Here is a 12,510-nt window from a genome sequence, read left to right as displayed (position 1 = left end):
TCTCTCTCTCTCTCTCTTAGTCTCTCTGAGTCTCTCTCTCTCTCTCTCTCTTAGTCTCTCTGAGTCTCCCTCTCGCTCTCTCTCTCCCTCTCTCTCTCTCTCACTCTCTCTCTCTCTCTCTCTCTCTGATTCTGTTGCGGTTGCTAGACTCTGTCGGTAATTTTGCTCTCAGGCAGAATGGCTCTTTGCCATTAAGGTCCAATAAGCGATCTGACAAGTGCTCTCCGTAATCTCCACGTTAATTAATCATTCGGCTGAAGGTGCTAAACACACGCTGTTTTAAGCCATTAGCCGCCTGTTCCGTACACCTCCCGATCTCTCGTCCCCCAAACTAACGCCCGCCATTAACGGCCCACGGAAATGGAGGGTGGTTTTTCTTAATTTCTAACCACAAAAAAGGCTGACGGTTCTCACAGAAAAAGAAGAATTTTACGAATAGCTACATTTTTCAGTTATAGCAAATATTTAGAAATAGCTGCCCTGTGTGTACGAATGGCTTAACTGTTTTAAAATAGCTAAATTGTACGAATGGTTAAACTGCTCTTTCCTAATAGATCAACTGTGAATACCTAAACTATTACTAATAGATAAACTGTTTTACGGTTAGCTGAACTGTATTTTAATAACAAACAAACAAATTTTTTGTTTGTTTTTTTTACTAATAGCTAAACAGCCTTTTCCCCTAATGAGCTTTCCCCCAGATCGCAGAGAGCTACGGTGTTCCGCTAGCGGTGGATTTTCTAGAGCGCGTGCTCTCGTTACCGCCGAGTCTCAGGGCTTTGTGATTTTCCCCGCTGGCGCTCGGGGTCTAATTCTGCTCTAATGGCTTTATAAATGCGCTTGGTGACATCGGTTTAAGGCGGCTGTTCTCGCGGGGCTGTGCGTGCGCCACATATACGGTGGGGGAGCGGCAGAGCGCGCAGCGGAGGGCACTCGGCGCCGATCCGTGCGGTGTGTGCGTGTGTGTGTCAGAGGAAGCGAGATAAAATGTAATCCTTCCCACCCTGTATTCCTCATTTCTCTCTCTCTCTCTTCGATCGCTCGTTCTCCTCACCCTCTACACCCTCACGTCGGCCCTTAGCAGGTGGGGACAGACCTTCCGTCTCGCGTGTGTTTTTTCTGTCAGTCCACATCGGCTTGTTTTTCTAGTCTTCGTTCGTTCCGTTCCCCTCCTTTTCCCTCCCGCGCTCCTGCCTCAGACAGGAAGCCGCTCTCTCGCTGTGTGTGTGTGTGAGAGAGAGATAAGCCGCGAGCAACGCACTGAGCTGCCAGCGCTGTCTCTCTGTGTGTGTGTGTGTGTGTGTGTGTGTGTGTGTGTGTGTTGTGTGTGTGTGTCTCAGAGCGCTAGAGAACGAGAGTTCACACACTTAAACGTGGCACTCCATCTCGGTCCCAGCGCAACTGCAGTAAACATGCAAACGGCACGTAGTTTTGCGCGCGCTCTCGTTTCCATTTTCTCATGGGCTCGCAGCCTCGCACCTTCAAAACAAACCGTTCTTGGCTTGATGAAACTCCCGGGCGCCTTCTACACGGTTCTCTGTGTGCGCGCGCGTGTGCGATTGAGTCATTTTGACTTGCATTTCAGGCATTAACCGAGCGCAAGTGGAAAAACCTGCGTGTTTTCCACAGTTGACTGCATGAGCGTGTCCGCTGGTCAGGCTGTCCGTTCAAGGCCGCGTACTAAGGATTCCTTGCAAGCGAATCTTTTGATCTAGATTGCGACCGCAGAACAGTCTGTGACCTGAAATAACCCTGTTGCATGCATTGACTTTAATCTGATCTAAATTCCCTCTCAGATTATTTGCAGTGTGCATATTTTAGGAAGGGAAAAAAAAAGGTAGGTTGAGGTTGGAAAAAAAGGTGAGGTTGAGACATAAGGGTCAATAAATGACAACAGAGCTTTAATAGGCATAGTTCACTCCCAAATTAGAGCTATGTCCTCATTTTAGATTAATCACACTTTATCTTAGATTAAGATAAACCCGCCCCTAAATTACATGTAAAAACAAACTGTGGTTTGCAACTGTCCTTTAGTCAAAGGTCTGGCTGAGCGAGACACATCACGTTCAGTACCGTCCTGGCCAGCTGTCAGGGAAATTCCTGATCCGTTAATGATGCACTTATTCTGTGGAGGCCACCTCAACCCTTTTCCAGTGTTAATTTCGTCAACGAAGACGACAATGAAAAATATTCGTTAACGAACATTTTTTCCGTGACTAAGATGAGACGTTGACCAGCTAAAACTAATATCTGATTATAAAAACTATGTCGAAATTTATGCCACGTCTTCATTAAGACGAGACGGGACTATAATGTTATTTGGAGACTACCGGACATTCCCTGTTTTTGGATTGCAATCGGATAAGGGGCGTTTGTATATCTAGTCTCAGTATGGCAGCCGCAGTGGACGGATAGGCTACCAAAACGTGAACTAGCAATCTGAAACAATGGCTTCAGCACCTGAAGGGTTAGGGATAAGGTGACCAGACGTCCCGTTTTACCTGGGAGTCACAATTCGTTGTCGATTAACTTAAAGTTAGTGAAGGCGGGATAGGTGGAATCGCGCTGATAGAAGTGCTCTCTCTCGCGCACGCTCCACTTCTTCAGTTCTCACATACAGCGAGCGATCAGTTGTCCGTGCTCAAATACACACACAGCAGTCCAAATGTCTATCCCCTTTTCACTACTGTTAAAGGGATAGTTCACCCAAAAATGAAAATTGTAACCATTTATTCAAGTTTTTCCAAATTCTATCCTCGATTCAAATGTCTCATAAGATTAATTGATTTGGTCTAAAGAGAGAAGAATTAATGTCTATTTTTGTTTGAAGACTACATATGAAATAGCTACCAAAATAAATGTTGGTAACTGCAGTTTGACTAAAAGTAATGACTAAAAGTTGACAAAAATTAAATGACTTTTCGTCGACTAAAACTATGAAAGACTCAAATGACTAAAATGTGACAGACTATTAAGCATTTTTTGTCTCAAGATAAAGACTAAGACTAAATCAAAAATGCCTGTCAAAATTAACACTGCCCTTTTCCCTCTGTTATCACAACTCCCACTCCAGCCATGGCTGGATATCCTGCTCTTTCTTTCTTGTGTCATTTTTTTTGTCTGTTTCTATCCCTAGCCACTCACTTTCCGATGCAACGTGACGTCTGCTCAGTCTGAAGGCTGTTTTTTCCTGAGTTGCATGTAAAATTAGAACATTCGTCAGCACTGTGCGCAGCCAGAGGATCATTAAGCAACCGCTACACATTAGGCTCAAAAAAAAAAAAATCCACACAAAACTGCTTAAATTCTATAGCAGTTTTTGAACTATCTCAGAGTTTAAAAAGCTTTAGAATTAATATCAGAATTAACTAATAGAGGTCTTATAATGTTGGATCTACAGAATTCCAGAACTGTTATCGGCTTTCTTGGAATTCTGTGACTCTTAATAAACTGCTTGAGAATTCCAGAACTCTTCATTAGCAGTTTTAAAACACTGGAACTCTTTATAAAACCCATTGGAATTAAAACTACATTGGACTTCTAAAATTCTTTACAAACTGCATCTATTATAGAACTTTTTGAACTACTTCAGAATTCTATGACTCAACTGCATGTGAACTCTAGCACTATTTATCAGCTGTCTTAGAATTCTGTGACAATTCCACAAACATTGAGCAACTGCCTGCGAATTCTAGAACTCATAGTTAGCTGTCTTAGTATTCTGGAATTCTTATAAACACCCATTCTGGAAAGGTTTCTCAACTACCTCTGAATTTGAACATTTGTCATACACTGCATCAAATTCTAGCCCCTTATCAACTACATTGGACTTTCAGAATTTATTAGAAACTGGTTTAGAGCTCCAGAATTTTTTTTTAAACCACCTCGGTATTCTGTTAGTGCATCTGAATTCTAGAACATTTTATTAGTGATCTTACAGTTCTGGAACCCTCTTTAAATTGTCTTAGAATTCCACAAGTCGTAATTAATTTTTTTCTTGAGCCCTTGAAATTCTAGACTTGAGTTTGAACTTGAATCACAGGTTTTAATGGGGGCTGCCAGCATCAGAATTTGACTCCAGACTAGCAGTGGCCCAGACTGGTTTCAGTTCAGGTCTGCCTTGTAAAGCTTCCCCTTCTTTTCCTGTCTGAGTGTCTCTCTCCCTAAGCCAGCTGTAGTTCTTGCCCTTTTATTTCTTTATGATGTGGGTTGGGATGACTAGGCTTTGAGGTTGTGGTAAAATGGTTGCATGTCGGGTTCGGTCTTGAGCCAGCCTGCGTCTTGTTTTGTGAGATTGCTGTTGTGAAGGGGTTAAGTGACTTGAATGATGCATTGATTGCAGTTGTTAGCTGGGAGTCGTTTTAGCAAGGGACAGCGGGGGAGGAAACGCTACAGCAAAGAGCAGTTCTGAGGAGAAAATCACGACAAATCTTTTTCTCGCTAGGCTGTGTAACACTGCTTTATTGTCTGTTTAATGTAACACTTAGCTCTCCTGCCTGCAAACATCCCCACTGAGGAACTCCCTGAGGCAGGAGAGAGAGAGACCTCACTGGAAAGGGAATGAGGCGATGGAAACATAAACGGAAATAGAGAAATTCTCTCTTGGACTGCGGCTCGCTTTTGGTAATAAAGCGTGGTAGGTGTGTGTGTGTATGTTTTACCTTCCATGTGTTTTGGTCCACCTCTCCAGGCCGACGGGAGCGAACATCCGCACTGGAGCGAGAGTTTCCCGCTTGGGCTCGTTAACGGCTCAGGTTTTTTTTCAGTCGTGCCAGCGGCATGCCGTATCCTGGATACGGAGCCGGCGGGAAGCGCGAGGCAGAGCTGCTGGCAGCAGCGTGGGGCAGGTCGTACCACTGTGTGACTCCGTCGTGGGAGGGGTTGAATGCGCTCTCAGAGACGCTGCCAGGGTTGAAGTGCGAGTGCTACGCCTCCTGAATCCTAATGCCCTCATTCGTCTGAGCACCGAGCGGACACCGGCCCTCCACTCTCCAGCCCATCTGTGTGTGCGCGCTTGTTTTTGTTGCCGCCGTGCATGAGGAATCGGCTCGCGGTGATGGATGTGGGCGTTCCTTTGAACCCAAGCTTGCAGACGAACTCTCCAATTAATTTTGCGAGGGCTCTCTGTAATTCCAGCCTCTTCCAGACATTGTTCATAATCAGTGTACTCGAATGGCAGGAAGTGCGAATGGGACGATACACATTGATAGCTTTCTATGTGTATCAACTGCTATTATGCCAAATCTCAGTAAAGCTGTGCTATTATTTTTCTAAGCGATCAGACTTACAATTTTTGCCTGATGGACGATAAAATTGGCAGAATTGAATGATGTTCTCAAATCATAGAATTCTAGGTTCTTTTGAATTGTTCCAGCACAGAACACTCTAGGAACCACATGGCAACGTGCCAACAATCGTTCAGAATGTTGCTATGTGGTTGCTAGTGTGTTCTGAGCGGTCGTTGGCATGTTGCTGTGTGGTTGCTAGGGTATTCTGAGTGGTTGTTAGAACAGCCTAGCAATCACATAGCAATATGCTAACGCTCAGAACTCGAACAACCACATAGCAACATTCTACGCGATTTCTGGCATGTTGCTGTGTTGTTGCTAGGGAGTTCTGAGTGGTTGTTTACATGTTCCTTTGTGGTTGCTAGGGTGTTCTGAGCTGAAACCAATCAAAATAACCTAGAATTGTATGATTTAAAATCCTTCTTCAAGCAACCACATTGAGACATTCTAATGACCACTCAGAACACCATAGCAACCGCATAGGAACATTCTTAGCATTTTGTTGGGTTCTCCAAAATATCTTAGAGGTGTGAAAATATGGAAAACTTGTGTCCAACACAATCATCATGGCAGCTGGTTTTGCACGGGCAAACATTGCTCACATTTCCCCCACCTTTCAAGTCGCTCCTACACTGCTGCTGCTTGTAGCCTCACACACACAGTGCTGTCTCAGGCGTCTCATATAGAAAGTGAACAGCAGGCTTGGGGCAGGATTCGTCTGTAAAGCCGCTGATACCTCACACATCAATAATCAGCTCTGGGCGGAACTGTCTGTCCGCTCTCTGCCCGTCTCTCTCTCTCTTTCTCTGCGCTCTTTAATGGTGTTTAATGAATTTCATTCCTCGCTGCACCATAGTAACCGCTCGTCTTCTGTCTCTCTCTCGCTTGCTGTAGGAGGTGGTTTTGTACTGTCTGGAGAATAAAGTGTGTGATGTGAATCATCGGGATAATGCGGGTTACTGTGCACTCCACGAGGCCTGTTCCCGCGGCTGGCTCTCCATCGTACAGCACTTACTGGAGCACGGGGCTGACATCAACTGCAGCGCGCAGGACGGCACCAGGTAAACACACGTGCATTTATGATATCACCTAAATAGCAAAGCTTTACATGCAGGACTAATTTCTGTGACTTCCTGTGCTTTCATCATACTGTGTTTGAGAGTATGTGTGTGCCACTGAGGCGCAGATAATTACATGTGCGCACACGTGCTGACGCACGCACACTCAATGTCAGTAATTATATGTTTGGTAATAATGGCTTTACAACAACAGAAGAGGCCGAGAATCTTAGCTCGGATAATTACTGCAAGAAGAGCAGATTAGGCGTGTGAGATCGCGGTCTTCGCTATACACTTAAAAATCCAATTTCGTTTAGCGTTCCGATTTCTGTCGGAAAGATGAATGATGGTGACAGGTTTTAATGACTGTTTCATTGGGCAATGCCAGCAGATAAAATTAAGGTAATTATGGACAAGTGACGTAATTGAACTGTTTAAGCAAAAAGAAAATCTCGCAATTACCAAAGAAAGTGAAATTTAAAAAATGAAGATTTTGGTATTTAAAACCATCGGCAGGTGGATGCTAAAAAGACTGATGAATAAAAATGTATCCAGTTTACTCTCTTAAAATTTCCTGGTCTTATTGTGAACCATTTGTCAGTGCACATTATTCTAAAGAGTTATTCGTTTATTTAAGATGAAGAATATCTATAATAATAATAATAATGTTTGTTTATTTTTTTATTATTGTTGTATATTTGTGTCATATTTTTAGTAAAAATGTACTACCTTCTCCAATGTTAGGAGAAGGTAGGTTGTTGCATTGTGAAAGTCAGAGGAGAACTTAATATAAAATAAGTAATACTTTTCATGATCTAATCAAAATTTGATGGATAAAATAAATATAAACTGCATTATAAATGTTGTTTTTACTTATTTATTTTTTTGCGAAGTAAATGTTCTGGTCTCTCTTCCAACAGGCCTCTCCATGATGCTGTGGAAAACGATCATCTTGACGTGGTCCGACTGTTGCTGTCATACGGCGCTGATCCAACTTTAGCTACCTACTCAGGCCGCAGTTTGCTGAAGATGACCCATAGTGACATAATGGAGTGTTTTCTGTCTGGTAAGAGAGCCCTGTACCTCTCTTCCACCTCTATTCCCAGAATTTCCCTCCTATAGCAGTTGAAGGTTCGGCTCTGCTTGGCTATCTGGTTGCTAAGCAACAGCTGGAGCGGAGGAGAAGCCTTTAGCACCAGCAAATCAGCTTTCCCTGAAAGGAGATTATGTGTGTGTTCGTCCGTGTGCGTGTCTTTATTTGGTCTTGTGCGGCGTGTCTGTTTTGAAGGGTGTACGGGTTTGTCGCACACAACAATATTTGGAAAAATTGGGTTGTATTATTGATATGGTAATCTGGGCCTAATCTGGAGCCATCTGAGCTAAAATGGGTTATTGTTTTTATGGTTTTAGAAAATTTTGACATCATTTTGACCCCTTGATTTTAAACAGCTTGATGTGTGTGGTTTGTTTTTCTACTGGCGGTTCCTGAAAGGCCAAAATTCTTGAGTTTAAGAGCTTTATAAATCAAAGTACAAAGTGCATTTCAGGAACACCTAGTAGCATGATGGGACTTTTCAATGTGCATGTGTGTGATTTGTGGGGGGAGGTTTTCCAGTTACACCTCAAGAGCAGCATCTGAATGCTTTCAAGGATTTAAATCAGGTTTTAGAAATCTTGATTTAGCTTGAATGACTTTTAAAGCTACAGCATGTGATTTCTGCACCGCTTGCAGCACCAAACAGAATTGAAACTTGATCGAAAACAGTCATTATTATGGCAAACTCTCCTGCCATCTATCATTGGTCAATTGGACAAAATCCCACCCCTTACTTATGCCATTGGTTACAACATTGTTGCTATGTCAGTCCACTCAAACAAAAATAAACTGCAATTCCATTTGGTGCCACTGGTGGTCTAAAAATTTTACACTGAGTATTTAAAGCAGCTGTATGTAGTTTTGTGTATTTTGGTGACTTTAGAGCCCCCTACAGTTAAGTGACTGGAATTCACTGTCGTATATCACTGTGGCAATTACATTGATTAGCGGTACATGCACATTTACTGTTATTATAAATCAATCCACACTTTTCACGGCAGTTGGTACCCACTGTTAAATATACTGTTAGCCAGACCAAAGACTGATTGTCATTTTCTTGACAGATCTGTTTAATGCACATTTTGGTTGAAAATAACCCAGAATATTCTTTCAAGAGTTGTTTATACCATTACCGTTTATCGTTAGCGGAGCGTTAACCTTGTCATTGCGCTGTTCACCACCCATTGTGTGCAGAAGTAAAGTTTTAATGCTCAAGCCAGGTTAGATGGAAAAAGACACACTGTGCTCCAGGTGCATGTGAAGATGGCATCGCAGGAGACGTGGCATTTACCGAGAAGGCCTTTCCTGAGTTTGTGTTAACACTGACCCCTCTTGCCCGAGCACAGCCTCGCCATGACAGTCTGAAGGAAATGCTTTCTCTCTCTCTCTCTCTTTCAGTGACAGTAGTCGTGTTTTTTGAGACACGGCTTGATTAATGGTCTGAAAGTTTCGAGCTGAACTAGAGGGCATCGCAAAACAATTTGTACACAGCCAGCATTTGTTCTTGACGGCAGTCGCAAGTTCTTTCACCTCCAAAGCCGTCTTAATAAGTGTGTGTGTGTGTATGTGTGTGTGTGTGGATTAGCTTCAGGGCTGCCAGTTAAAGGGCAGCTCAGTCACATGGTGGAGGTTCACACTGACTGGCTGCGTGTGTGTTTGATTATGCATGAGTTCGTGAGGCAGGAAAGAGCTCGGCCTGGAAGCGCAGGGCAGCATATTGTGCGTGTGTGTGTGTGTGTGAGAATCAGCAGGCTTGTCCCGTTCTGCTGTGCTGATTTAAAGACCCTCCCCAAATTTGTTTTCCCTCTGTGGGAGCCTTCTAATCAACCTCTCTCTCTCTCTCTCTCTCTCTCTCTCTCTCTCTCTCTGGGTGGAATTGTTAATGGTTGCTCTGCCAAACGTGGCTCCCGTTGCTGCTGGCTGTGCTTCGCAGTGGCAAGTGGCATCTGAGCACGCAACCACATAACGTTTGCAGAGCGTCAGAGCCTCTGCTGTCTGTAGAAGACAATCTTCTAATTGTCACTTGGTGAATGCGGTCTGTTTAGCATTTGCACAATATATCGGTCATCATATCGGTATCCGCCAAACATTAGCACTTTTTCCCCCTTTTATTGATATTTATCAGTATTCATGTAGCGTCTTCTATCATCTAGCATCTTATTTATTCATTTATTTTAAGTAATTTTATTTATTATTTATTTATTTTAAGCAATTAATTTTATTTATTTTAATTTTATAATACTTATAGGCTGTTTAGCGTGGATTCTAGATTTGGAGCAATATACGTGAATTAGCAACTTTTGTTTATTATTATTAGTTTTTTTAATGTCTTTATTAACTTATTAATGATTAGCATGATCTTATGCTATTATTAGCTGGAAGTTTAGATGTTTTTTTTTCTTTGCCAGTTTATTTTTTGTTATTATGGGGGGGGTGGGGGTAAGCTATCAGTATCTGCCAAAAAATTCTGTCAGTGCATCTCTAGTTGCTTCCTGTTTACATCACTAATGGTCTCATCTCTCTCTCACTCTAGATTACTTTGCCGACCTGCAGGGCAGAGTGGACGATGACCCCAGCGTGTACTGGGAGTTTTACGGCAGTGCAGTGTGCGGTGAGTACCACTTTCACACTCAAACGCACACACATATTTGCAGAAATGCACAACACACCCACAGTAACAGACACAAAAAACAATGGAAAAGAGAAAAGAATCATGCAAACAGACAGTTGGATAAACACCTGAATGTAAATCTCTGTGTGAATCATCAATGTTTGTAGACAGTCATTGATCTAGAATTGAAAAAATAGCATCCATGTGTGCTTCTACCTCTCTGATGTTCGCTTGAAAGAATTTAGATAAAAATCCCCCGTCCGCTGGGTGGTGGGGTCAGCACCATGGGGGCAAAAATAGATGGCAGCATTTTTTTATTGCTCTTTTTTTTAAATTAATTCTAGCTGCGTAGCAAGAGTTCCCCTGGCTGCCATATATCAGCAGATCGCTCGGTGTGTGTGTGAGCAGGCCCGTCTCCAGCTGGCCGAAAACAAACCCACTGCTACTGCACATTTTCCCTTAGATTCCTGGAATAACAAAGCCGGGAGAGAAGGGGAGGTGTGGAAGCGAGCCGCGCAGCTATTTTTGGGAGCTTTGCGCCGCCTTGGAAAAACCCAAAGCGTCACAGAAAAGAGATAGAGGCGTACGCTGTGCCGCTAGCGTGCACGAACGAGTGAAGTGGCTTCACACGCAGCTCTTCCCGCAGTGCCGCTTAATGGAAGAGAGTGCAAATAGGAGAGCGTGTTCAGAGAGCGATGTGAGAGCAGCACCACGAAAACATGTCTCGGCATGAATCTGAGAGGGAGGGCGGGAGAGGACTTTGAAGGGATATCATGGGAGCGGAATCCATTGGTAGCTCTCAGAGTGTGTGTGTGATTCCATAATTCACACCTCGTCTCTCATTTCTAATCAATATCTGTCTGTCTTACTAATAGAGCCTGCCGACGACTCATCTGGTTATGACATCCTAGCCAACCCGCCTGGACCCTGTGAAGACGAGGATGAACAGAGAGAAGTTTTCGAGTTCGAATTCTCTGACCGACCACTGCTGCCGTGTTACAACATCCAGGTGTCTCTCTCGCAGGGGTAAGAGCCTAAAACTTCCATTTTGACTGACCTATGTCTGTAACTGCTTTTATTTATAGCAAAAACTGTATCTATTGCAAAAATCAGTCCAAATTGGCCACAGTACTAGCCTGAAATATTGTAAATGTGGAATTCTGTCATAGAGATTCCAATTCCAAGCAAGATGCCCGTAATCATTTGTTGAATTTGATCATTTTCATTATGTTGGTTACAAGCAGGATGTTTGCAACCATTTTTTTATTGTTTTTTTTAATATCAGATTTTCAAAGTCTAATAAAGTTTTTGATCCTAGTGGAATTTTCATAATTGGGAATTTTAATAATTAAAGTGCTGATTGTTCCCAGAATGTGGTAATTGTTCACCAATAAGTTCAGTCGTTATTGGACGATTGTTGATTGCACTAAGGCATTTTATTCTGATCTGAACAAATTTCGTAAATAGAAATTGACCTCAAGAAAGGTGCTGGTAATTATTGTCAAAAGTTAGGTTGTCATTGTAGGATAGTAGATTGTGCTAAAGATGTTTTGTTTGTACGTCAACTGCCGAATGTAGCCATAGAGCTTCCATTTCCAAGTAGGACATTGATAATCATTTGTCGAAATTTTGATCATTATTAGAGAATTGCACATTACTAGGGCTGTTAAAAATAAATTCAAAATTTCGAATATCCATCGAATTTAAAATAAAAATCCACATTTGAATGCAAAAACGTTGCATTCGAATTTTAGGTGTGCGTTAAAGGCACAATATGTAATTTTCGCCGCTGGAGGGCGCGTATTCAATATAAACAAAGAGGCAAAGGCGTAGTTTGATGACATGAGTGTGGAATCATGGGAGTTGTGGTCTTCATCCCCACAGCGCTGTTTTGTTTATAGTTCTTTAAGCAACTTAATTATAATTGGTTTATAAACATTATTTTAAACATTATGCACTTTTTTTCACAGATAGTCATGTTATCTTATGCTATGAATAAACGTGCATTAGTAATATTTTGCTCGATGCGCCCTTTTGTGGCCCCTTTGTAGAGAAGCCAATATCTTTCATAACTGAAATTATGCATTTTAAATTAAAATATAATTAGAATTATAATATTAATAATATTTAAGTACAAAATTCAAATTTAGTTTTTCAGCCGTTTTGACAGCCCTATACCTTACGAAGTATTGTATGAAATTGTGCAGTTCAAATATGAATATCTTGTCTGAAGATATTTTGTTCTAATCTAAACAAATTGTCGCAATTAGGAAATTAATATGTAGAGATGGCAGTTGTTGGCTACCAGGACATTGCTAGTTGTTTGCAATGTTTCTAGATGTTAATTTAATGAGCAAAGCCAGTAGTGTGTTTAGGCACCATGCAAACCAAGAAATTGCATGGGGCCCCCCTGCCTCAACGCATGTTACCAAGGGCCCCCCACCCCCAGAACACAAT

General features: G+C 42.3%; 1 protein-coding gene across 3 annotated transcripts in view; it reads left to right on the top strand.

The window, feature by feature from the left end:
• The window catches only part of LOC107704424 (BCL-6 corepressor-like), a 39,374-nt gene extending 28,291 nt beyond the window's left edge, over positions 1–11,083 (top strand). For all 3 annotated transcript variants that reach the window (XM_016507344.1, XM_016507342.1, XM_016507343.1), the window contains 4 exons: positions 6,183–6,349; positions 7,267–7,412; positions 9,976–10,053; positions 10,929–11,083. In XM_016507344.1, the coding sequence (XP_016362830.1) occupies positions 6,183–6,349; positions 7,267–7,412; positions 9,976–10,053; positions 10,929–11,083 (546 nt within the window). The remainder of the gene's footprint in view (positions 1–6,182; positions 6,350–7,266; positions 7,413–9,975; positions 10,054–10,928) is intronic.
• The last annotated feature ends 1,427 nt before the right edge of the window (positions 11,084–12,510 follow it).

This window comes from Sinocyclocheilus anshuiensis, unplaced genomic scaffold (assembly GCF_001515605.1).
Source record: "Sinocyclocheilus anshuiensis isolate Anshui unplaced genomic scaffold, SAMN03320099.WGS_v1.1 scaffold1546, whole genome shotgun sequence".
NCBI lineage: Eukaryota > Metazoa > Chordata > Actinopteri > Cypriniformes > Cyprinidae > Sinocyclocheilus > Sinocyclocheilus anshuiensis.
Note: the sequence above shows the minus strand (reverse complement) of the source record. Positions and strands in the feature narration are given on the sequence as shown.